Genomic DNA, 27,723 nt, shown 5'->3' with positions numbered 1-27,723 from the left:
ATATGTAATTTCAGAATATTTTTTTTCTTTACCTCTTTGTAACAAACATATCTATGATTTTTGTGATACTTGTAGGGTGATTAAAAAAAGTGTATGTATGCATGTATGTATGTGCTGGTCATAAAATTAGAACATGATGAAAGTTGATTTATTTCAGTAATTCCATTCAAAAGTGAAACTTGTATATTATACTCATTCATTACAAACAGACTGATATATTTCAAGTGTTTATTTCTTTTAATTTAATGATTATAACTGACAATTAATGAAAACCCCAAACCCCATCTCAGAAAATTAGAATATTGTGAAAAGGTTCAAACTTGAAGACACCTCGTGCCATTAACTCAAAACACCTGCAAAGGCCTTTAAATGGTCTCTCAGTTTAGTTCTGTAGGCTCCACAATCATTGGGAAGACTGCTGACTTGACAGTTGTCCAAAAGAAGACCATTGACACCTTACACAAGCAGAGCAGGACACAAGTTCATTGTAAAGAGGCTTTTCACAGAGCTCTATGTCCAAGCTCATTAATAGAGAGGAGAAGGGAAGGAAAAGATGTGGTAGTAAAAAAGTGTACAAGCAATAGGGATAACCACACCCTGGAGATGATTGTGAAATAAAACCCATTCAAAAATGTGGGGGAGATTCACAAAGACTGGACTCAAGACATGGTTTTCAGCGTCACATTCCTTGTTTCAAGTCACACTTGAACATGAGACAGTGTCAGAAGCGTCTAGCTTCTAAAAAGGACTTGATTGCTGCTGAGTGGTCCAAAATTATGTTCTCTGATGAAAGTAAATTTCTGGGAAATCAAGGTCCCAGAGTCTGGATGAAGAGAGGAGAAGCACAGAATCCACATTGCTTGAGGTCCAGTGTAAAGTTTCCACAGTCAGTGATGGTTTGGGGTGCCATGCCATCTGCTGGTGTTGGTCCACTGTGTTTACTGAGGTCAAAGGTCAATGCAGCTGTCTACCAGGAAGTTTTAGAGCACTTCATGCTTCCTCCTGCTGACCAACTTTATGGAGATGCAGATTTAATTTTCCAACAGGACTTGGCACCTGCACACAAAGCTACCAGTACCTGGTTTAAGGACCATGGTATCCCCGTTCTTAATTGGCCAGCAAACTCACCTGACCTTAACCCCATATAAAATCTATGGGGTATTGTGAAGAGGAAGATGCAATACGTCAGACCCAACAATGCAGAAGAGCTGAAGGCCATTATCAGAGCAACCTGGGCTCTCATATAACACCAGAGCAGTGTCACAGACTGATCAACTTCATGCCGTGCCACATTGCTGCAGTAATTCAGGCAAAAGGAGCCCCAACTAAGTATTGAAGGCTGTACATGCTCATAATTTTCATGTTCATACTTTTCAGTTGGCCAGTGTTTCTAAAAATCCTTTTTTGTATTGGTCTTAAGTAATATTCTAATTTTCTGAGATACTGAATTTGGGGTTTTCATTAGTTGTCAGTTATAATCATCAAATTAAAAGAAATAAACACTTGAAATATATCAGTCTGTGTGTAATGAATGAGTATAATATACAAGATTCACTTTTTGAATGGAATTACTGAAATAAATCCACTTTTTTATGATATTCTAATTTTATGACCAGCACATGTATGTATTACACATATTTTCACTTTCAAAATTGTAGATTTCATAGATTGTAATATCTGAGTTATTGCTATTTTATTTTTCTAAGTAAGATCAAACATGCCAATTTAGTGTACATGTCCTGAAAATCAACACTGTGTCACATCTCAGTTACTCGTTGTTGCATTTAATGCATATAGACCAAAAGGAGCTAGTTACTTCAGTATAGCTATGTACTAATATCCATGTTTTAGTCATGACTAAACTAGTACATGCTGATGGAAATAGTTTGTTATACATGATATATTCAGTTAAATCACTGAACATCAACTGTTTAGTTGGAGAATACCATACTGCTTTAACAGAATTTGATTTCTTAAATACATTTTTTTTTTCTTTTTTTTCTTCCTTTTGTTCCTTTGTTTGATCCATTGACTTTACAACATGTTTAAAGAAGATCTATGATCATACTGATCATACTTTCAAAAATACTATGTCTGTAGCCTCATATCCAGTTCAGGGTCACACTGGGTTCAGAGCCTACAGAAGGCAGGAACACACCCAGGAGGGGACACCAGTTTTTAGCAGGGCGACACATACTAACACATTCACTTTCACACTCACACCTGCGGACACTTTTGAGTAGCCAGTCCACCTGCCAATGTGTGTTTTTTGGACCGTGGGAGGAAACCGGGGCACCCAGAGGAAACACGCAAAATTTATGCTTGTTTCTAGACTTAATTACATGCCAGTCATTGTCATGACTAACTTCTTTTATGATGTTTTCTTTTAGGAATTTTGGAAAAAGTAATTAAGGAGAAAGATGAACGTATTAATAAAATCAAAGCTTTAGCTGTGAAAGCAAGGAAGGAACTGGAGATCAGCAAAAAAGAGGTTTAGATATTTGTTGTGCTATTAGTAAAAAAAAATTTATTTTATTGTTAAATATGTCTTTTAGTTTCTGGGAATTGCATTTTGACAGTATGTTTTTATATGCAACATCATAAAAGGCTTCTGAACTTAAGAAGGAGCTGGAAGTGTTGAAAGCTGAACGAGACAAGCTGTCAGACTCTGTGAAAGTTATCATTCATGGCGCAGAGGATTACAAGGTACAAAGCATGGTATAAGCTACCATTAATTATTTCATTACAGATATATAGCATGTCCGGTTGTCTGCCCTGAAACCCACAAAGGTGTAAATTTCTTATAACAATTGAATTAAGGGAACCAATCAATGCTGTTATCATAAATGATTAGCTCTTCAAATTACATATATATTTTGTTTAACTTGCACTATGGATTTCTTTTATATGCAGAAGGTAAGGTTATTCATATATTTGTAATGCTTTTGGAATATTTTTTTTGAATTAAATATTTATCAAATGTATTCTAGCTTTAAATTTAAATTAATAAATTGTAACTAGAAAATGTTCATTAATATTGCAAGCATTGCTACATTTGCAGTTTTACATTATGAAACAAAAAGCCTATTGAGAATTATTATTATTAGTATTATTATTACTGTTATTTATTATTTGTGCTGGTATTTTCACCAGATGTCATCAAGACCTCTCAGGCTTTTTGCTTGGCATTCATCTGAGTGCTCTGTACAATATGTGAATCGTGCCAAAAAATGTAATATTTTGTATTTCCCCTCATGCTGACTTGACATGTACCTTGTTGAACTCTGAACCTAATTTTCTTGGCTCCCAAAGCCTATTGGAACTTCTCTTGTCAGCATATACCTGGCTTAAATCTCAATGTCCTTCTCCTTAGTGACATTCTGCTTCTTTTCTTAACATGTTGTCATCCTCAGGGACGTTCACATCTTTTTATCTTTGAGATAGAACACAATTTCTGTTACCATCAATAGAAATTTGTGAAGTTCACCACAATGACACTTTTTCCATTGTCAACTCCATTTGGTTGGAGGTTTTTGTTTTATCTCTTTTACTTTTGCCTATGTTTTACTATATGCTATCTCTGGGTTTAATTCACAGAATCTTATGATTGATTACGACAAGCAGATAGAGCTATTGGACATTGAGAAGGTGAAGTTGGATGCAGCCGAGAAATTGAATGCAGACTTGACCAAAAAAATGCAGGCAGCTGCTGAACAGGTAATTAAATAACTTGGACATTGTTTGTATACAACCCCAATTACAAAACGTTGGTACGTTGTGTAAAATGTCAATAAATGTAAATAAAAAAAAATGCAATGATTTGCAAATATCATAGATCCACAATTTATACACAATAGAACATAAAACACATATCAGATGTGATGTGTTCTATATACTATTGTGAATAAAATATTAATGTTAAATTAATAGAATACAATTAATGTTGTAGTCTTTCTAATTCAGCTCATACAATTAGACTTACTTAGAGTGATTATATATATATCAAAGTTTAAAAATATATATACCAAAGTTTTTAAAATATCATGACAAAAACAAAAACAGTATTTTTGGTTAAACTGTCACCAATGGTAGGATATAAGAAACTCTTGCATTCTGTTCCCCTGTCAGAATAAGCAGCTGCTGTGTGAAAGAGAGGATATGATGGCCCGAATGGAAACTCTCCAAAGTAATGTTCTACAGCTCGAGGCACAGACACTTGAGTTGCACAAGCTAAAATCTGGGCTGGAGAGAGACCTGGAGACAGAAAGACAGTTAAAGGAACAAAAAACAAAGGTAAAACTGACAAGGGACTCTGTTTATTTAAAGAAATACTTGTTTTTATGGTGTTTGTATATACCCTTCTGTTACTTATTAAATTCTGTAGTCTTAGGCATATTTACGTGCTTCCATGTTCTATATTGCCTGCCTTGCTTTCAGTGATTCTGTATACACTGTGTCCTTGAACTGGATAAGCAGTTACAGACAATAAATGAATGAAAGAAAGAATCAATATAAATATTTACTGCAGTATTAATTGAATTTCCAAATTGAATTCCCCTGTTTGTTTAATAAAGTACATGTGAAGAAAGGCCAAATTGTGATCAGTGATGCAAATAAGATAATGAAACTTTGAAAGGCTTTGTTTTCTTTTTAAAGAGCTGTCCTTTGATTTTTAAACAAGCTATTGAAGCTCATTGGTTAAAGATTTCCATAATTCTGAACAATGTTAAAATGCAGTAATAATTTGGCATTTGTCCACTATATTCTACACTCTATTCCTCTCTGCTCACTTTGAGTTTAATTTGTTAATTGTATAAAGACAAATATGGTCACAAATGGCATGTTATACAATTTATTTCACCCTTAATAACAGTTTCTTTGGGCCATGTCTGAATGTTTGTTACATGATTTGATCAAAGTACAGCTAAGCCATTAACAATAATTAATAACTGTATCCATTTAAACGCCCTGTGAAGGACTGGCGTCCCCTCCAGGGTGTATTCCCGCCTTGCGCCCGATGATTCCAGGTAGGCTCTGGACCCCCCGCGACCCTAAATTGGATAAGCGGTTACAGATAATGGATGGATGGATGGATGGATGGATCCATTTAAACACAGCACCATTCTCACCCACCCTTTCAGAACAAATGGTTTCAGTGTCTGTTCTTTTAAATGACTGAGCCATACACAGCACACTATTAAGCGAGGCACAAAAACTGTGTTTTAGCTGGTTCATTTATTTCTCCACTCTTGTTTTTGATGAGTCTAACATGCACATACACACTTAAAAGTGCAGCAAAATCAGTAAGCCCCTATTTATCCCACCTTTTCTGATACGGATAGCCCACAAAACACTGACTGTGTTGTCTTTGTTCACAGTTTGTGGGTTGGTAGGCATCTCAGATTTCCAAAATATTTCTTGCTGCGATGCCCCATTAAGCATGTTTTTTCCACTTGCTTGCAAGGGAAGCATTAACTACATAGAAATAATTATGTCCATTCAACATTTTTCAGATACAGTATAAACAGTGTTATTCTTAAATTGCATCACATTAAATTTGATTATGATGTGTGCTTAAAGCAAGCAATAAATTATTAAAATAATGACATGTCCTTCAATAAGAACCTCTGAACTAACATGTTTGAAATATTTCTTAAAATGTTTTGTACTTTCAATGTATTGCTGCCAGGTACTGAGCATTTTTTTATTTAACTATGACACAGAAATAATTAAAGCTGTTGATGACATTTTGTACTGTTTTAGACGTATAAGGATATTGTATGGAGAAATGAATGGTCGATTCACTTTGTAATTTAGAAGTGTGATACAAGGTGTTAGAAAAATTATTATTATTATTATTACTATTGGACTTTAGAACTAAAATCTCATTTTATATTTTATGCTAGAATATCTTTGTAGAGAGAGCTGTAATATAATTTTGTGCTTTCTGTATTTCTGAGGTTTATTATAATGTGTGCATTGAGTATGATTGTGTTTCCAGGACTACCAGTCTGCTGTTAAGGAGGCAGAAGATTTGAATGCTCTACTGCACAAACGAGAAAAACAGCTCCAGCTGACAGAGCAAGAGTTGGAACAGCTTAGGAAGGCATGTGCAGGATATAAACTTCATGTTTTATCCCTGTTTTTTATTTCAAGTTTCACACTTTATAGATAATCTGTTAATTGTATTATGCTTTTATATAAAAGTCATGAAGAATAATAAGCAAGATCCACAGCTTTTATCATGCATTTTTGGAAGCAATGACAGCAATATTTTTTGATTGATACTTTCTTCTGCTAGAACATGAATGCACCTAGATAGCACAGTGACAAGGCATTAGGTGAAAAATAAAATATTTTTCCACATGGGAGTTGCAGTGTTCACATATGCTGTAACAAATTACACAAATAAATCAGATGCCACAGATTTCATTTTAATCTACCAAACCAGCCAAGTGAACATAGTGTTTGTGCTAGAAATTGCTCTTCCTCTAAGACATTGTGTTTAAATGTGATGTAGTGTGAAGTAGGACGTAGCTAAGAGATTAACTTTAGTGTAGAAAACAAGCAGTAGAAATATAACTTTTTGCAGTTAATCAGTATGACCTACTAGAAAATAATTAAGTGCACCATAAAGGATCTCAGAATTATTTTTTAAATATTATTAATATTTGCGTGGAGCTAAAGAATTATTTAGTAGTATTCAAAGAGGCTTAACATTTTCCTTGTTGAATATGTTTGCAAATAACTGATTATAGTCTGTTAGACACAGCTCCAGGGGCCTGGAGGTTGTGGGTTCGATTCCCACTCCGGGTGACTGTCTGTGAGGAGTTGGTGTGTTCTCCCCGTGTCTGCGTGGGTTTCCTCCGGGTGCTCCGGTTTCCTCCCACAGTCCAAAAACACACGTTACAGGTGGATTGGCGACTCGAAAGTGTCCGTAGGTGTGAGTGAATGTGTGTGTGTCTGTGTTGCCCTGTGTTGCGGGAATACGCCCCTCCAGGGTGTATTCCCGCCTTGCGCCCAATGATTCCAGGTAGGCTCTGGACCCCCCGCGACCCTAAATTGGATAAGCGGTTACAGATAAAGGATGGATGGATAGTCTGTTAGCACTCCAAAATCCATGCAGGTGTTTTACCAGCTTCAGAAAACCTTTTATAATCAAAAACAATATTTTATATTTTGATAATGTTTTAGCATTTGACCTTTTCTGTTTATTCTATGTAGGATGCACAGCAGAGCACTCTGTTGGATATGGAGATGGCTGACTATGAGCGGCTTGTCAAAGAGCTCAACTGCCAGATCTCTGACAAGAACAAACTGATTGAGGAGCAAGAATACCTCATACAGGCACATAAAGACAAAGAGGAGAAACTGGTCAAGGAAATAGGTGAGGTTTTGTCTACTAATTTAAAATAGGAACTATTTTGTAGACTTAATATATTAAAATGCTATTGAAAATACTGTTAAGCTAGGATCTTGTTTTGATGCTTTTTTGTACATATAATTAGAAAGATTTGATTGGGGGGGCAAAGCCAACATTTATTTTATTTTATTTTTTTTTTTAAATAAATAGAGTCTTTGAAATCACTTGTGGATACTGCAGAGGAAAAGGCCTCAAAGATGAAACAACTATTGGTGAAGACCAAGAAAGATTTGGCAGATGCCAAGAAGGAGGTGAGTTTCTTGTAGGTGAAGTTGTAGGCTACTTTCTCTCTGATAAGCCTTCAGTGATTTGTGCTATTCAGTTTCACCATGGTGAAAAATTCTGTATTTATTACACATTCACCACAAACTTATAGCAATCATGAGCAAAGAATCCTCCCCCTGAAGTTACTAAAAAATAATACATTTGATTCATGTAATTTAAACAGTCTTATGGGTGCCATTAGCATTTATTTACATAGTGAGGTTTTAAAATATTATAGACAGTAAAGAAGTTTGCCATTGCACTTTAAAAGTCTTGACCATTTGTTTGCTTGGCAGGAAGTGTCTCAGATGATCATACAGTCATCTTTGAAAGGAGAGTTAGAGGCCATGCAGAATCAACTTGAAAATTGTAAGGTAGGAATATGAGCTTAGCTATGTTTTGTGTTCCAGGATGCTTGTATTACTGGAAATAAATACACTTGAATGAGTGCAGGTATTTAACTGAATGTACCTTGATGGAACTGAACTATAAACACTCAATGTATTTGAAATTAACATAAGATTTACTAAGGCTCTGTATCTATGGATACAGATCATGGGGTTAATAAAACTGTTTCCCAGAAAAACATACGGCAAAGGTCTAATTCTACTCAAATTAAAACAGCAAAAATGAGTAATGACATGGAAATAATGTTGGTAAATATTCTGTCTACAAGTTCAGAGACTTGTTTTAAATTAGCCCCTACATCTTCTTCCACTGTTAACGCAAGCCTACACATAACACCCTTTCCAATTCAAGCCTGGTTTTAAAAGACCTAGCACATAATAGAGTGTAATATGACATTGTGCTCTTCCAACGCCTCTACCTATTATATTTTATCTGTATAGTTTTCCCTTGAGGCAAAAAAGTCCACTCTGTGTTCTTCCAATCACATTGTCTATAAACTTCACATTTACACATTGCCGCGAAGGCAATCCCATGATGCAACATAAGAACAACTCCCGTCTATTTTGCTCTTCTCCCAGAGCAAAAATGATTAAAATAATCGCAAATAAAAATGGAAAGATTTGACTTCACTGCACTGAAACGCTGAGGTAAGTAAACACATGTTGCGTGCAGTGTGTGGGAACAAACTGTGACACAGTTGCTGTCTAACGAGAGCATCTTTTAAACTGCATTTAAAATTTAAACACACTCTTACTTTCAACCAAAATTGAATATTGCGCATATGCATTTTAGATCTGACACCTCTGCATTTTTAAATAGAAAAAATATTTTCCCCTATAACCCTCATTTGTGTTTGCATGTGTTCTAAATATCTGCTCTCGGTTAAAATAGTTTTCTACTAATAAACATTAATAGAATTGATAAATTAATAGAAAATAATTTCACACCAGACTTATTATTTTATTTATTAATATTTTGCAGCAGGTAGTGTCACAGTCACACAGCTCCAGCTCATATATTCCGGGTAGCAGTTACAGACAATGAATGAATGAATGAATGAATAATAGTTACATGTATATAGCCCCTTTTCTAGACACCCAAGATGGTTTAAAATCAGCACTGCACATTCCACTCAATACTTGATCAACACGCATATTGGCAAGAAGTGGCAGCCAAACGTACCCAGAATACTCTCAATTAGGAATGACCATCCACATGGAGGACTACATCCGGCACTACATCAGTTCACCCAGCACAGAGTTATAGTCCATATCAGTTCATACACACACAGACATTTGTTTACGTACACACCACTTCACTCACACAGGACAGTTTAGTGTAGCCAATTCGCCTAACCTCCATGTTTTTGGACAGTGGTAGGAAACCGGAAGCCTGGTAGAAAACTCACAAAGACACAGGGAGAACATGGGAAAATGGGACTTGAGCCCAAACTTACTTTTGTATGGCATTTAAGAAGTTAAAAAATTGGAGACAGTGTATTATAGCATATGTGCATGTGTTTTCATCTAGATTCAGTGCAGCGACCTGACCGCAGATCAATACAGACTTCAGGAACAGCTCAAGTCAGTGAATGACCAACATCAAAAGGCTATCAACTCATACCAGCACCATCTGACCACTTTACAAGAAGAGCTTAGATTTAAAAAGGTATGTTCATATAATCTCAGCATATTATGTTCCTCTGTTTGAGAATACACTTATCTTCTCAGCTATAACTATTTCTGGTACAACCCTGTGAATAGTGCATTTTGTTGTAAATGGACACCTATATTTCAGTCATATTTGACTGTTCTGCCCAAAATCAATTAGTTTTGTGAACTTGGGCTTGTAGGTCACAGGAATTTTCTGCAAGCTACAGACTTGGAGGACCAAAGCTATTAATATATTCACATTTTTAAAATTATAATCTAACCAATAAATAATAGAAATAATAATAATTATAATATAATAATTTTGTTTATTGTCATTATTTTCTATTAATAAAATGTTATTTTAATTATTGTAACTACAGTGGCTAACTTCTGATTCTCTTTTTATAGTCACAAATGTATCATGAAGTATCAAGTGTCTTTATTTATAAATTTGAGACTTATGTAGTTTAGGAGAGATGTGGATTAGTGTGTGTGATTTTGGTGATTTAACATAGTGATGGAGTTTATTATAGCTTACATTCATTAATCTTTTTTTAAATGCTTCATTATGATCAGAATCACAGTGTGTCCCTAGCCAACCAGGAATGAAGTGTTATATAAATACATGTAAATATTGTCTTGCAGGCAGAACTTGAGTCAACATTGTCTGAGTTTGAAGGTTATAAAGTGCGAGTTCACAATGTACTCAGGCAGCAGAAGAACCGGAGCTCCACTCAGAGCAGTGGAGAAATTTCCAAACAAGAGATGTGAGAATGCACTTTATTTTGTTGTTACTTTCATCATGTTAGATCATTGTTGCATTTGTGATGTTGTGGACTCTGAGGAGTTGTAAGATCTGGCTTTCAGACTTTTAGGTTGAGACTTGTTTTTTTGTTCTGTTTAATAATTAGTGAGCATATGCATAAAACTCTGGAGCAGTTACGCTCTAAACTACAGGAGACTCAACTGAACTTGCAGAGTAGCAATGGAGAGCTGCAGCAGATTCACACTGAACATGACCTGCTTCTGGAGCAACACAATAAGATGCTACAGCAGACCATCACTAAAGAAGCTGAACTGAGAGAAAGGTACATTTTGTAAGAATGTTTGTGTGTTGAATGCCTGTGATGTTTGGCGTATAAGAGCATTGATTAGTGATTTGTTACTTCTGCTTAACTTGTATTAAATGTTTAGATTTGGGCAAAGCAAATGTATTGATTATAATATGGATATTAAAAAGAGTTAGATTATTTCCAAGCCCAGGTGGCAATATTCATCACATGATTATTCTGTTTTTTATTTTTTTTTCATACAGAAATAGGCCAAATGTAACAGGCGTTCAATGAGTTTTTCAGCCTTATGTTTAACACTGTTTCTTCACATTCATTGAATTATTTTACAATATTATAAACGGTAAAGGATTAAATACATAAAACTTTTGCTATCATTCATTGAGACATTGTTAAAAAATATTCACCTATGCAATTTGGCAAAGTGAGGAGCCTCCAATCAATCTTGATTCATAAGTAGCAAGACCTTTCCTGGATGCTTCTGTCATTCTTTTTTTTTTCAATTCATTCATTATCTGTAACACTTATCCAGTTCAGGGTCACAGTGGGTCCAGAGCCTACCTGGAATCATTGGGCGCAAGGCAGGAATACACCCTGGAGGGGGCTCCAGTCCTTCACAGGGCAACACACACACACACACACACACACACACACACACACACACACACACACACACAAACACACACACACATTCACATCTACGGACAATTTTTTGAGTCGCCAATCCACCTACCAACATGTACACGAGGAGAACACACAAAACTCACGTCCTCACAGACAGTCACCTGTAGCAGGGCTTGAACCCACAACCTCCAGGTCCCAGGAGCTGTGTGACTCCGACACTACCTACTGTGCCACCGTGCCATCCTGCTTCTGTCATTACATGCAACAAATGTGTGACCTGCATAGATTTTAGAGATTGCACACACATCTCCTAGCCATACAATTAAAATGATCTGTTTCTATATTTATTGTCCCTTTTATGAGTTAACAGGGTTATACAAAACACATATTTGTTTAAATTAGTTTAATGTTACACTGAAAAAATGAGGAAACACTTTATTCTGAAAAGAAAAGTAATCCTCATCAGGATATAATTATATTTAACAAAAACTCTGTCCCAGAGTTATTGGCTAGAAATACCTAAAAATAAAATTACTCTCTTCTTATTTTCACTGGGCTTTATGCATGAGGTGAGACAGTGCTCAGAATTCTTTAATCTTTCTTTAACATGGGAAAGACAAAAGAAGTCACAATTCATTCATTATCTGTAAGCGCTTATCCAGTTCAGGGTCGCAGTGAGTCCAGAGCATACCTGGAATCATTGGACGCAAGGCGGGAATACACCCTGGAGGGGGCGCCAGTCCTTCTCACACAGTCACACCTACGGACATTTTTGAGTCGCCAATCTACTTACCAACGTGTTTCATTCTAAGCAGATATTTTATTCTGTGTCATCATTCTAAGCAGTGTAGAGACACGGTCATTGTGTTTTTTTGTTGTTTTTTTTTTTGTTGTTGTTTTGTTTTGTTCCCCCCCCCCTCCCCTTTTGCACTAATACTAGTAAGTAAATTAGAAACAGCTGTTCTGATGGAGGTTTTTTTTAAAACACCTATGTTACTGCTGGATTCAGAATAGTCAATCAGAAATATCCAGACTACAGTTGTAAACCCGCCGTGTGTCTATAAACAAGGGAGTGGCTTAATTAGGTTTTAATTAAATACACGCCAAAATCAGATGTGACAATCACTGCTTCCTATTTTTATTTGCATTGTCCTATATGTGTTTACCTTTATATTTGGGGTAATAGTGGGCATACCATTAGCATAAGATATTTAATGTAATTGGGTGTTCATCTTTTTGTTAACAATTCCTTTTCAACATTTTATTTTGCTTGCTCATATTTCAGGGTATTGTCGCTACATTCTGAGAATGCAGCACTTAGATCTGAGCACAGCCAATCAGTATCTCAACTAACAGCACAAGCGGAAGCCTTGCGAAGCAGCTTTAGGGAGCAGGTGCACCACCTACAAGTTGAAAACCGCAGCACAGTAGAGACACTGCAGCAGCAGATCAGTGGATTAGAGGCCCAAATTTTTCAGCTTCAGAAAGAGCCTGCCAACACTGGTAAGTCTCAATCATTGACAACTTTTATATTTTAGTAGCTTTACTCTATAACAGTTCTGAGATAACCCATGTCAAAACATGTTGTGTGTGTTTTTTTTTTTTTTTTTTTTTTTTTTTTTTTAATATATTTTATTTAAGTTTTTTATTCAAGTTCATATACTTCACACTGAGCAAAGTATGTAATTACTTTTCAGTATAATGTTATTTAATCAAGGGCATCCAAAGGAAGGTACAGCAGAATAATTTATTTAATGTGGATTCACACAAACAAGCCAAAACCTTATTTCCATACAAAAATAAACTCATAACAACCATGCACCTTTGGCTTGTTGGTTAGCACGTTTGCCTCCCAGATCTTGGGTTGTAGTCCCATTTGGATGGATTTTCTATGTTCCACCCAAGTTGGCGTAGGTTTCCTCCGAGGTCTTACCTCCGAGGTGTCCTACCACAGTCCAAAAACATGGATGTTGGGTGACACTGGTGTGTGAATGAACGTGTATGTGAAATTGTATGTGTGTATGAATCATCACTCTATCCTGGCTGAACCGCCTAGGGCAGTGGTTCCTGGTTAAAAGTATGCTGTGCGCATTCTCACCAGTTCGTGTGTGATTGAATGTTGAGTGGCATAGTGGTCTGTGCAGTGATTGTAAAGCATCCTTGGGTATCTAGAAAGGCCCTATTCAAGTAAGCATAACTAAATAAAAGTCTAATATACATTAGACAATAAAAAGTAAGGAAAATGCAAAGACATAAAGGCTTAACTGTGCATGTCCATTTGCCACTTTGCTGTGCTGCATCGTATTTATTTCAGTTGTGTTGAGGGGAAGAGAGAAATGAAAAAGTGAAAGAGAGATGAGGAGAGAGATGAAATGTGGTGAAAAATTTCAGCAGAGTTCAACTTCATGCACATTAATGTGGCCACTGCACTGCATCCACCCAGTTGCGCCAGAGTAGTTAGGGTATGTCAGAGCTATAAATGTCACAGACAATGCAAACAGAGATATCTGATTGCAGCAAAATTAAGTGAAATAAGTAGGAATGGACATGTACCATAAGCTACTGTGACTGATGCCAGTACATTAAGGCCAGATGACTGAATCAACATTTACTAAACAGAAAAGCTTGTGGGGAGCTGGGCACATGTTCTGTTTTTCTTAAGGAATGATTAAGCACGATACACAGTGGGCGCAAGATGTGGAGGGAGTGTGATATCCTGGTAAATGTACTGCTCTGAATCCCTTGGGGGCAGCAACAGGTAGTGTCACTGTCGCACAGCTCCAGGGACCAGGGGTTGTGGGTTCGAACCCCACTCTGGCTGACTGTGTGAGGAGTTTGGTGTGTTCTCCCCATGTCCTCCTGTGTTTTGCTCCAGGAGCTCCAGTTTCCTCCCATTGTCCAAAACACATGTTGGTAGGTGGAATGGTTATTTGTGTGTGTGTGTCCGTCTGTCTATCTGTCTCCTGGCAAAGGGTTAGTGTGTTCCCTTTGTGCCCTGTGATTTCAGGTATGCTCAGAAACCACTTTGACCCTGAACTGGATACAGGGTCTTGTGAATTCATAATAAAATGTCTTGTCATCTACTAACAAACCACGACCCTGAAATGGAAAAGCGGAAAAGATGATGATGATCTACTAACAAATGAAATATTTTTGATACACTTGGTTAAAAGGAGTAAATCATTAATGTAAACAATAGGTGTTTTAATGTGTTCATGCCACAGATTTCCTGGAGGAGTACTTACAGATCATCTTTATTCTTTGTTCCAGGATTAGCTCCTGTGCAGCAGAGTAGGAAGCCTCAGATGGACAGGAAGTTTACTGAGCTTCCTCTATTTGACTTGCAGAGCATGGCTCGAGAGGAGGGGGAGGGAATGGAGACAACAGAAACAGAGTCTGTTTCCACAGCAGGTATCCCACCACCCTCTCTAGAGCAGCTCCTCACATTCCCTGACCCCAAACAAGGTATTGTTACAATCTGCCTTATTTATTTATTGTTTATTTGTACTAAAAAAAAAAATATATATATATATATATATATATATATATATATATATATATATATATATGCAGATTTAGGTATCTTAAGATATCACTCGACTGCTGCTTGTCAACAGAATTGATTCCTAAATTTTAACCAAGTTTGTGTCAGGATTAATTTGCATAAACACTGGGTATTAAAAGTGTACATCAAGCTTTTCAAATCAAATGCCAAAGTGACTCCCAGCCACACTGAAGTACAAAAATTAAGTCTTTGGAAGTCAAAACAACTTTTCCAAATTTTTATGTTTATTTCTAAGTATGCATATAATTTTTGTGTGTGTGCATTTTTTATGTGCACATTTCTCTTTTTGTGTGCAAATGTTTCTCTGTTCACCTTTCTTGTTTTATGTGTGCATTAGCACTTACAGGCCACATAACTGAAGTGATAACTACCTTTTAATAACCCATGATATTGTAGGCAGTGGTTTTCTTAATATTTTTTTTATTGATATGAAAAATACAAGTAATGGTTAAAATTATGTACAGTTACATGGGTGAAAGAATTGTTGTTAAATTAGTTATGTCTTATATGGAAGGGGAGCCTCAACATGTCTAAAATAAAACTGTATTGTTAACTTTCTTGCCATGAACATGGCTCTATGGGTTAATCACAAACTAACTAAGTATATGGAAGGAGAAAACCCTGACGCCATATAGTGCTGCATTTTTTCCCCCTCAGCTCATTTGTAAAACTCATTACATTTACTAATTTCTGTTAGTATGGTCAGTACCACCCCTGCCCTCGCCTTTTGCCACCCTTAATCTGGATTTGGGGGTGGTGGGTCCTTTTTAGGCTGAGCTAGGCCTGGCTATGCTGACTGCCCAGCCACCAAGCGCTCGTCATCAAACACTACCCCCAGACTTGGCTTCAGGAATGGGTCACAGTCCACATTATTCTTTTTGTGACCTTCATAAGGATGGTTCTTGAAGTGTGTTTGTCTGGATCTTCACTCCAGACCTATTTGCCATGGGGTATCACAGCTCGCATCGACATTGCCCCGAGAGTCATTAGACCACACACACCCTTCTGCCATGACAAGTTCCTGATCCAGGAAGGGTGTCATTCCTTTGGTCGAAGTCACTGATGTAGTTAGAAAGCTCAGTTGTGGCAAGATCCCTGGAGTTGATGTGTTTTGCCCATAATAGAAAGCTTTTTATATTAGTGGGGCTGGCTTGGCCGACACGCCTCTATAATATTACATGGACATTGAGAACAGTGCCTTTGGACTGGCAAAGCATGGTGGTGGTTCCCTTTTTTTATTTTTTTTTTTTTTATTTATTTATTTATTTGTTTGCTTCCCTACATGCATTTTGTGGATCTGGAGAAGATATATGACAATGTTTCCTAAGGTATTATGTTGCAGGTGCTCCAGCAGTATGAAATGCCAAGATCGTTAAAGCAAGCCATTTGATCTTTGTAGTCTCTAAGTTGTGTTGTGTTCGCATTGTCCAAAGTAAGTCAGGCTTATTCAGTGGGCATTGGATTCCATCAGATCAAATCAAATCAAATCAAATTTATTTATATAGCGCTTTTCACAACTGATGTTGTCACAAAGCAGCTTCACAGAATTCTAGTAAGACAAAGATTTGACATGAAATGTAAAAACAAATGTAAAACCCTCAAGTGAGCAAGCCAGGGGCGACAGTGGCAAGGAAAAACTCCCCCAGCTGAGGAAGCAACCTTGGGAGGAACCAAGGCTCACAAGGGGTGACCCATCCTCCTCTGGTCAATCTACTGGTGATGATAGTTAGTAGTCCATGAGAACTTCAGTGTAGGGACAGCTTCAAGGCACTTGGTGGTTGCTGGAGCGTGGGCAGCTGGTCTGAAGCGTGGAGGAGGATCTCGACAGTCATCCATCAGTGTCCAGACAGACAGGTGGGCAGTCGTTTACTCGGAAAGATGTAAAGGGATGGAATTAGTTTTGAACTGTTTTGTGTTTGTAAAGTAGAAAATATGAAAATTTCCAGAGTGTGGCTAATGACTCCGGCAGATCTGACTATGACAGCATTAACTAAAAGGAGAGAACCAGGAGGACACACAGACACGGGAGCATCCTGAAACACTGGCATCCCTCCGCTCCACCGTCAACAAACCTGAGTGATCGCGAGAAGCGGCGGGACGACAGCACCAGCGTCTCAGTTTACTATAATTCCCTGTGTCCATGGACCCCCCGGATCTGCCGCCTTTATCTATGGGGGAGCATTAGCTACCAAATGATAAACTAAACAAATGAGTTTTTAGCCTACATTTGAAGATTGTGACTGTGTCTGAGTCCCGAACATTTTCTGGAAGATCATTCCAGAGTTGGGGGGCTTTATAAGAAAAGGCTCTTCCCCCAGCTGAGGCCTTCTGAATTCTGGGAACATTTAAAAATCCAGTATTCTGTGATCTGAGTAAACGTGGAGGCTCATAATAGGAAATTGTATCTTGAAAATATTCAGGAGCAAGCCCATGTAGAGCTTTATATGTTAATAACAAAATTTTGTAGTCAATGCGGAATTTAACAGGCAGCCAATGAAGTGATGATAAAACTGGACTGATATGTTCAAATTTTCTAGTTTTAGTGAGGACCCTAGCTGCAGCATTTTGAACTAGTTGAAGTTTTCTTAAATTGCTGCTGGTGCATCCTGACAGTAGTGCGTTACAGTAGTCAAGCCTTGAAGTAATAAAGGCATGTACTAATGTTTCTGCGTCCTGGAGGGATAAGGCATTTCTAATCTTAGCAATATTGCGAAGATGTAAAAAAGCTGTCCTAGTGATACTACCTATGTGTTGATCAAATGATAAATCCGGGTCAATTATGACACCAAGATTTTTTGCTGCTGAACCAGGTTTAACTGGAAAGTTAGCTAGATTTAAAATTAAGTCTGATAATTTATTTCTTGTCACTTTTGGACCCAAAAGCAGGACCTCTGTTTTGTTGCTGTTTAGAAGGAGGAAGTTACGCAACATCCAGCCTTTCACGTCTTTTACACAGTCCTCTATTTTCTTTAATCGGTGTTTGTCATCGGGCTTGGCTGAAATATACAATTGTGTGTCGTCTGCGTAACAGTGAAAGTTAATGTCATGGTTTCTTATAACTGTGCCTAGCGGTAACATGTATAATGTAAATAATAATGGTCCTAAAATAGAGCCTTGTGGAATTCCAAATCTTACTTTAGAATAATTTGAATTTAGATTGTTTACTTTTACGAATTGATAACGTTCCGTTAAGTAAGATTTGAACCATAATAGGGCTGTCCCTGTGATTCCAACGATGTTTTCTAACCTTTCTATGAGAATATTGTGGTCTATTGTATCGAAGGCTGCGCTTAGGTCAAGAAGCACCAACAGGGATACGTGGCCTTGATCAGAGGCAAGAAGAAGATCATTTGTTATCTTGACTAGAGCTGTCTCTGTACTATGATGTTGCCTGAATCCAGATTGGAATTTTTCATATATATGATTCTTATGTAGATATGAACTAAGTTGTTGGGCCACAGCTTTTTCTAAGATCTTAGACAGAAATGGCAAATTAGAAATAGGCCTGTAATTAGACAGTGTACTAGCATCAAGATTTGGTTTCTTGATCATAGGTTTAATAACTGCTAGTTTAAAAGCTTTGGGTACATGGCCCAGACTAAGCGATGAGTTTACTATAGTTAAAAGAGGATCAATAATAGCTGGTAGTACTTCTTTGAGCAACTTTGTGGGAATTGCATCAAGTGTGCAAGTTGTACAGTTTGCGGAGGTGATAATCTTCTCTAGTTCTAATTGTGGGAGTGGGTAAAAGGTTTCAAGTCTTTCTTTTACAGTTATATTATGTTTTATTTCATTCACATCAGGTGGCAGCCAGGATGGATTTGATCCTGTGGCTAGAGTTTGTTGTCTTATATTCTCAATTTTATTATTAAAAAAGTCCATAAAATCTTTACTGGTGAGAGTTGCTGGAATTAGTTGTTCAGAACCTGCTTGATTTTTTGTAATTCTAGAAAACACACTAAACAGTGCTCTCGGATTATTTTTATTATGGGAGATCAGCGAGGCCAGATATGCTGAGCGAGCTTTAGTGAGGGCATTTCTATACTCTATAAGGCTGTCCTTCCAGGCAGAATGGAACACTTCAAGCTTGGTTGATCGCCATTTCCGCTCTAGTTTTCGTAATGTTTGTTTTAAAGTACGGGTCTTATCATTATACCATGGTGCGAGCTTTTTCTGTGCCTGGACTCCACTACTATTTCTGTTATTAATGGAGAGGCTGGCAAGGCACTAGGCAGTTTTGTTAGTCGCTCTGGATAGTATCGTCTACTAAACGCTGTAAATATAAATTCACTGTCTTTGGGCTTCCTTTGTATGGAGGCCTAGTAAGGCATTCATAGATCTCAGGGTGTGTGGTTAAGGCCTGCCTCATCACTAAGTCTGTAATTTTCTATTAGCATCTTAAATGTGAAAATAGTTAATATACTTACAAGGGTTGGGCAATGAAACTGAAACACCTGGTTTTAGACCACAAAAATGTATTAGTATGGTGCAGGGCCTTTTTTGTGGCCAATACAGCGTCAATTCGTCTTGGGAATGACATATACAAGTCCTGCACAGTGGTCAGAGGGATTTTAAGCCATTCTTCTTGCAGGATAGTGGCCAGGTCACTACGTGATGCTGGTGGAGGAAAACTGACTCACTCCTCCAAAACACCCCAAAGTAGTTCGATAATATTTAGATCTGGTGACTGTGCAGGCCATGGGAAATGTTCAACTTCACTTTCATGTTCATCAAACCAATCTTTCACCAGTCTTGCTGTGTGTTTTGGTGCATTGTCATCCTGATGCATGGCACCACCTTCAGGATATAATGTTTGAACCATTTGATGCACATGGTCCTCCAGAATAGTTCGGAAGTCCTAGGCAGCCCATCTAGCACAAGTGTTTGGCCAAGGGAATGCCATGATATGGCAGCCCAAACCATCACTGATCCACCCCCATGCTTTACTCTGGGCATGCAACAGTCTGGGTAGTACACTTCTTTGGGGCTTCTCCACACCGTAACTCTCCCGGATGTGGGGAAAACAGTAAAGGTGGACTTATCAGAGAACAATACATGTTTCACATTGTCCACAGCCCAAGATTTGTGCTCCTTGCACCATTAAAACCGACGTTTGGCATTGGCATGAGTGACCAAAGATTAGGCTATAGCAGCCCGGCCGTGTATATTGAACCTGTGGAGCTCCCGACGAACAGTTCTGGTGGAAACAGGAGAGTTGAGGTGCACGTTTAATTCTGCTGTGATTTGGGCAGCCGTGGTTTTATGTTTTTTGGATACAATCCGGATTAGCACCCGAACATCCCTTTCAGACAGCTTCCTCTTGTGTCCACAGTTAATCCTGTTGGATGTGTTTCGTCCTTCTTGGTGGTATGCATTACCCTGGATACCGTGGCTCCTCTTACATCACAAAGACTTGCTTTCTTGGTCACAAATGCGCCAGCAAGACATGCACCAACAATTTGTCCTTTTTTGAACTCTGGTATGTCACCCATAATGTTGTGTGCATTGCAATATTTTGAGCAAAACTGTACTCTTACCCTGCTAATTGAACCTTCACACTCTGCTCTTACTGGTGCAATGTGCAATTAATGAAGATTGGCCACCAGGCTGGTCCAATTTTGCCGTGAATCCTCCCACACTAAAATGACAGCTGTTTCAGTTTCATTGTCCAACCCCTGTAGTTGTTAAGTCTTGTCTCTCAGGTGGGGTTTCTAAATGAAACATGGTCCATCCAATTTCCCTTTTTATAGATTCCAAAGGGTCCTTGATTAATTCGAAGAGGTGTGGTGAGAATGTTTTGGCCCAGGCTAATTGGGGGGCAGGGCTAAAAGCTATAAGTTGTGGTGAATATAGTCATTAGGGAGTCCCCAAAGGTGAAGGACCTGTCTTAATGGTCTATCTATGTGCAATATATCTAGAAACAGCTTAGCAGCTGAAGGACTTATTTTTTTGACTGCGGTAATGTTAGTGTAAAAGTTAAGACGTAAAACAATTGAGATCATTTATTTAGATAGTTCTATGTAAATTATTTTTGTGTGTATGTGTGTGTGTGTTAAGTATGATAAAAATTATGCACTTAAGGTGAGAATAATTCTGGAGATTGGAGTGATTCGTAATTGACAAACTCAGTCTCTGGCTCTTCCGTTCGGCCTTGTAGCAAAGACTACTTCCAGATATAATACAGGGTCTTGTTCAAAAGGAATGGGAAGAGGAATTGTGAGATTGACTGAGGGTTAGGTGCAGCATCCCCAGTAATGGAGTCACTCCATTTCACCACATACATCTGTGGTGAAAAGGGAACTTGGAACTGCTACCCTGGAGGAGCTGGTGGAAGCTGTGCAGGACAGAGCTTCTGGGGATTCTTTGTTCACCATGTTGCCACATTGACCCTACAAATAAATGGAAATGATGATGATGATGATGATTTTAAGTAACACACACTACATGTGTTTGTGTGTGAGAAGAGCCCTTTGTGTGGCAGGTTGAACCTACTAAGGAGGAGCTGACTAAGAAACTCGGTACAGTCAGTCGCAGCATGGAGCACATGAACAGCTTGTTGCATGAGAGTGAAGCCACAAATGCTATCCTCCTGGAACAGAATAATGTGAGTACCCACACACCCATAAATAACATCATATATGTGATGCAGAGGCTGAAAAGACTAAGACTGCAAGGGAAGCTCAGCTTCCCCAAAAATGTCAAAAAATAAGTGATCAATTATATACTGTTGTGTGTACATGTCATTGAATAAATATGCACTACAACGCGCTCAACTTTTGTTCAGAATCAGCTTCTTATCACTGGTAAAGACGCGGCTTTCCTCTCAATCATTCTCACAACTTGACAATGATTTAAACAGCGTCCACAGAGTTCAATAGCGAAGCAGCGAAGTCACTTTCAGAACTGCATCTGCTGGTCACCTCATTCCCTAAACAATTGGAGTTTTATTTATTTATTTTTTACATTTTCCGGAGTGCCATTTTGTATTATGTTGTATTAATGTTATGGATTTAAATTAGCATGTGCAAGTTGGCTTATAGGTACAATTCAATGAAATGTTACTTTATTTAAATAGGAAGTGGTACAAGATAAAAGAATGTAAAAACACTGAAGTGCACAAGTTTCAACACTTATTCTCTTACTGAATTTCATGACCAGAACTTTAACTGAATGCTTTTTTTTTTGGTAGCTTTTGAAGAGTGAGCTGCGTCGTCTAGAGCGAAATCAAGAGCGGGAGAAATCACTGGCTAACCTGGAATATTTAAAAAATGTGCTGTTGCAGTTCATCTTCCTCCGCTCAGGGAGTGAGAAGCAGGCTCTACTGCCAGTCATAAACACCATGCTGCAACTCAGTCCAGAGGAGAAGAGCAAGCTAGCAGCAATTGCACAAGGTACATTAATTCATTAATTCCTTTATTTAATTCTCCTGACAAGAAAAAACATTTTTGTAAATGCTCATAAGTACAGACATGGACATTTGTTGGTACCCATAAAGTTCATTTAAACAATCACTCTGCTGTTTGGTCTCATTTTGATGCACACTGAACATAGACCAGAGAAAGCGAGGGAGATAGTTATTTGAGGATGTCACAGTGCTACTGGATAGGGATGTCCTGATCCACTATCAAAGTTTCAAGGCCGTTTAAGTTATATTTTAAACTTATTTACAGAGCTCAAACATAAGTTCAAGGCTTTGTTTACAATAACCGTGTGCCTCCTAAAACATTGTGCAGTTCGCAGGATGCAGCTAAAAAATCTTGTACTTGGTACAATCTTGGTATTGTGATTATATTATGCATTAAGGGTGTTCTAGTTTTACTACTGCAATGCTGCACTTACTGGAATTTATGCAGCCAATTATGTTTACTTGGTTAGTTTTGTAAAAATGAAAAATATTAAGCATCAGCTTGGACGAAGGCATTTCTTCCTTAATGCAATGCAGAGATATTTAGATGTCAAACATATACGTTGTATTGATTTTATTAACATTAATGTGCTTAAAGTGGGCGGCACGGTGGCGTAGTAGGTAGTGTCGCAGTCGCACAGCTCCAGGGACCTGGAGGTTGTGGGTTCGATTCCCGCTCCGGGTGACTGTCTGTAAGGAGTTAGTGTGTTCTCCCCGTGTCCGCATGGGTTTCCTCCGAGTGCTCCGGTTTCCTCCCACAGTCCAAAAACACACGTTGGTATGTGGATTGGCGACTCAAAAGTGTGAGTGAATGTGTGTGTGTGTGTGTCTGTGTTGCCCTGTAAAGGACTGGCGCCCCCTCCAGGGTGTACTCCCACCTTGCGCCCAATGATTCCAGGTAGGCTCTGGACCCCCCGCGACCCTGATTTGGATAAGCGGTTACAGATAATGAATGAATGATTTTATTAACATTAATGTGCTTAAAGTGTGCACTGTGCCTGTGGTTTTTTTTTTTTTTTTTTTTGCCCTCCCCCCCCCCCTCTAGGAAAGTGTAAGAATTGGATCAAGACTCAGTATTGGAAGACACTCAATATTAAATTACTCAGATCGGGACAAGGGCAAAAAGACTTAATTGGGTCATCTCTAATTCTGCGAGAATGTTCTTTAGGCAGATGAGACAAAATTGGGGTCACACCAGCTGTGTTCAAAAAAGAAAGCTTTCAAAGTTCAAAAACTTGCCTACCATGATATGGGGCTGGTTTGCTCTATCATCTGGTACGTTTTTTGGACCATGGGAGGAAACAGGATCACCCAAGGGAAACCCATGCAGACACAGGGAGAGCGAACCAAACTCCTCACAGACAGTCGCCCAGAGCAGAACTTGAACCCACAGCCTCCAGGTCTCTGGAGCTGTGTGAGTGCGGTACCACCTGCTGCACCACTGTGCAGCCCATTTTTATGAAATATTCAAGTGTGAAATATTTGAATCTTAAAACATTCAGAAATATGCAAGTAAATTGGTAAGAGACAAGTGTATCATGACTGGTTTTAATATGAACTTCCACCAACAGCTCACGCTGCAAGCAAAGATGGGCTGTGGTTCATTACTCTGTTAGAGAAATGTCAAACAATTCAAAAACATTTTTTGCAAGATTTGAACAGTATTCATAATCTACTGAACATGATACTGTTAAAAGATTGAGGTAATTCAGAGAATGCTGTTTTGGGCAACAATGCTGAAATGCCATTAAGCCATCAGAAGGCATGGTATAAGAAACCTTTATAAAAAAATAACGCCAGTGGGATTTGGAGCACTATTGACCGCCCACTGCTACATTTAAGAAGTGTTCTGAACTTTTATTGTTACACAAGTAGAAAGCCACACATCAATGCTGTGGAAAGGCAAAATGAGTTTTCTTTGGCTCATGCTCATCTCAAATGGTTCAGAAGACAGTAGAAATGTGTACTGTTTTTCATATAAAAAGGCACCATCCAGACCATTATCCCCAGTGGGTGCAAAAGTTTAAATCTGTCATGGTATGAGGGGAGAATCAGTAACCATAGCATGTATGACTTGAAAAGCTGATGGAATACAGTGGTAAACGGGCCTCTCTGTCCCAATGCTATTTTTTATTTTTTTTATTTTATTTTATTTTTTTTTTTGAGTGTGTTGCAGGAGTCACACTCTAAATTTGTTCATTGAAATTTTGGGAATCTTTTATTCGTGCTTTTGGCAGGTAGATAAATCTTCAAGAGGACTTACAATTCACATAATCTTGTTTTTAATTGCATTTTTCAAAATGTCCCAACATTTCTGGCAATAGGGTTTGTATAAAACCACACAATTTTCATAAGGGAAGAAGGAATCCAAGGTGAAAATTGAGGATTAGGGATGTGTAGATTGGAAACCTAAGAGGCCATAACAAGCTACTTTTGTAATAGAAGCTCTAACGCAGGGGTGTCAAACCAAATCCATTGAGGGCTGGTGTGAGTGCAGGTTTTCTTTCCAACCAAGCAGAAGCAACATCTCATTCCACCTGTTTTTAATCAATGAATCTAATCAATATATATTGACTTTCAGTAGTGTGGGGTTTCTGCTTGGTTGAAAGGAAAACCTGCATCCACACTGGATTTTGTGGATATGGTTTGACACCCCTGCTCCAATGTACTGGTGAAATGACCCACCTGGAGAAGTTCAAAAGCAAGGCATTTCTTTGTTCTGTAATTTTTAATGTAAAACTGTTTTGTTTGGCTCAGGTGAGGAGGAGGCTGCAGGCTCCAGAGGATCAGGTTGGACATCCTATCTTCACAGTTGGTCTGGTATCAGATAATAATAAAACACACACACTGTATGTAAGATTTCTGCAGAATACTGTTTTATTTGAAAAATTATTTGAGATATCAGTTCAGGTTGAATGGATTATTATGGGCTGTATATTTGATGTAATAATTCTCTAGAAGTTCAGTTTAATTTTTCAATAATTTTTTGTTTTTGTATCTCTTACAACTCCATTATTTCTTTTGTAACCTATGTAGCATGAAATTAATTAAACATTTCAATTTTTAGAAATACAAAGAAAATATTTGTCTAATGGGTCACATTTTGGGTGGCAAATATGTCCCTAAAAAGTATTGTGCAAAATAACAATTTGTAATATGAAAGTTAATTAAATATATTGAAAAAATTAAATATATTATTTGATTAAAATAAGTAAAAACACAACTGCAATGACACAAAAGCCAAGAATTCAGCATAAATTGTAAACACATTTTTAATCTATGTAAATTTACCCTGTCAATGTGAACACAATGTAAATGGAAATTATATCAGCCATGTTTTCAGAGGTTTGACAAGGCCTATTGTACTTAAAAAAAAGGAAAAATTAAAAATTTCTGTATTTCTCTTTATTTCTTATGTTAATAACATGAATGCCATACAACATATTGTTGTCTGTCTTTGCTTTTTTGGGTATTATGCCGTTTTAAATAACAAAACCATGCCAAAGAAAGTGACATCCTCCATTTCTGGAAAAGTGCACAGTATAACACCTTTTGATAACACGTTTCCATTCGTTAACACTTTGACTTTTTGTCTCTTTGCCTGCTGTGACCAGGCAACTTTTAGAGTAAAGGCCTCTTCCATGCCACTCTGACCCATATGTTCATGGTATGCAGTTCCATGTGGAGTGTTTTTCAGAAATTGGTTGTAAGCGACCCATGTTGATTTCTAGAAGCATTTTTCTTTTTGCCTGGAAGCATTATTCACAAGATGTGAAACACACCAGTGGCCCCTTGCCATCAATTCTGTCAAGAATTCTGTAGACTGGGATTTTTGCCACTGCTGGTAGACCTGTATGACTCTGTGCTTCCATACACCTGCAAACTCCTGCTACTTCCTTTACAATATGATGATTGGCACAACCAAATACAATAACTTAATTTTGCAAATAATTAACATCTGCTTTTCAACCTGTTTTCCATATTAAAAATAAAAGGTTACAAATCTTTTGCCCCCTTCCACCATGTTGTTTAATGATCAGGACCCCCACAAAGCAGGGGTGATTGGGTGGTGTGTCATTCTCAGCACTGCTATGACATTGACACCTTGGCGGTGTGTTGGTATTTGTTGCATTTGGTACAAGTTGATCAGACAGAGTAGTGCTGCTTGGAGTTATTAAACACTGTTCACACACTTCACTTAGATACTTACCTTGCTGTTTCAACTTTCAGATTTAAAGCCAGAGACAGTAGCATTTGGAACTGTGAACAGGTATATTTTCTCTTCGTTCAGCTCAAAATCTTTTACATTTTTTTTACAGCCTTGCCCTGCTTCTGACCAACATTTGACAATGGTTGTTCTACAGAACAAGGCAAGACCAGTCATTACCTAATGGAAGAAAATGTAAAGAGATTAATGGTCATATAAAAACATACCCTTATCATCAAAATTTCACACACACACACATTGGCATACACATGAATATAATAAAAGATACATGTTTTACACACACGCAGTGATTTGAGGTGTCTGAGTTTCAGTGAGGAATTGCTCATAGGTGGTTCAGCAGCTGTGCAATAACATTTGCTGGTTAATTTTAACATAGCTGGAGAATGCCAGGATTTTATACTCTGAGTTAATTAAACTAAGTTGACAAAACTCAAATTTTCTTCAACTTGGACACTGCTCAAGTGCAAACTTGAGCCAAAATGAGAATGGTGAAAAATGAGCTACCATGGTGAGGCCCGTTTATATAGTGCCCATAAGGGGCCCCGGTATCCTCAGCTGAGTTGGACAATTATGGTCCCACACCGTATCCATATACAACTCACATTTGAATTAAAATTAAACTCGAGGTAGCACATTTTAATTTTTATTCATTTAATTTTAATTCCCAGTCCAGACACGTTCCTAGGTATTGCTCACACACATGAAATCAAGCAGCTCATTGTAAGGGAGATTTAAAAATTCAACAAGAAATGTGAAATAATGTAAATTTCAACAGTAGATAAAGGCTTATATAGGCACTACTGAAAAACATCAAATCCAGACTTAAGATAATGAAAAAAGAAAAAAAAGTTTTAATATTTTAGTAACTGTTAGCATTGCTAATATATACAAATCCCATAAATCAAAATCTATTAGCATTGCTAATAAATACAAAACCCATTTTCAAAAAATTTGGGCCATTTAATAAAATGCAATAAGAACAACATCTGTGCTTTTTTAATTCCCCTGAAGATTTATTGAACTGAAAAAAGCACATAGAAAGAGTTTCCAATGTTTTCACTATTTTGTTTGTATATTGTAAAAC

General features: G+C 37.7%; 1 protein-coding gene across 3 annotated transcripts in view; it reads left to right on the top strand.

The window, feature by feature from the left end:
- Window positions 1–27,363, top strand: part of LOC136710590 (GRIP and coiled-coil domain-containing protein 2) — a 33,959-nt gene extending 6,596 nt beyond the window's left edge. For all 3 annotated transcript variants that reach the window (XM_066686244.1, XM_066686245.1, XM_066686243.1), the window contains 16 exons: window positions 2,391–2,491; window positions 2,608–2,706; window positions 3,598–3,717; window positions 4,129–4,293; window positions 6,002–6,106; window positions 7,225–7,387; window positions 7,574–7,674; window positions 7,984–8,061; window positions 9,626–9,763; window positions 10,393–10,514; window positions 10,659–10,835; window positions 12,727–12,944; window positions 14,712–14,906; window positions 21,471–21,610; window positions 22,196–22,397; window positions 25,169–27,363. In XM_066686244.1, coding sequence (XP_066542341.1) covers window positions 2,391–2,491; window positions 2,608–2,706; window positions 3,598–3,717; window positions 4,129–4,293; window positions 6,002–6,106; window positions 7,225–7,387; window positions 7,574–7,674; window positions 7,984–8,061; window positions 9,626–9,763; window positions 10,393–10,514; window positions 10,659–10,835; window positions 12,727–12,944; window positions 14,712–14,906; window positions 21,471–21,610; window positions 22,196–22,397; window positions 25,169–25,242 — 2,198 coding nt within the window. In that variant the 3' untranslated portion in view covers window positions 25,243–27,363. The remainder of the gene's footprint in view (window positions 1–2,390; window positions 2,492–2,607; window positions 2,707–3,597; window positions 3,718–4,128; window positions 4,294–6,001; window positions 6,107–7,224; window positions 7,388–7,573; window positions 7,675–7,983; window positions 8,062–9,625; window positions 9,764–10,392; window positions 10,515–10,658; window positions 10,836–12,726; window positions 12,945–14,711; window positions 14,907–21,470; window positions 21,611–22,195; window positions 22,398–25,168) is intronic.
- The last annotated feature ends 360 nt before the right edge of the window (window positions 27,364–27,723 follow it).

Source organism: Hoplias malabaricus, chromosome 12 (assembly GCF_029633855.1).
Source record: "Hoplias malabaricus isolate fHopMal1 chromosome 12, fHopMal1.hap1, whole genome shotgun sequence".
NCBI classification, from domain to species: domain Eukaryota; kingdom Metazoa; phylum Chordata; class Actinopteri; order Characiformes; family Erythrinidae; genus Hoplias; species Hoplias malabaricus.
This window is presented reverse-complemented; position numbering and strand designations above follow the sequence as displayed.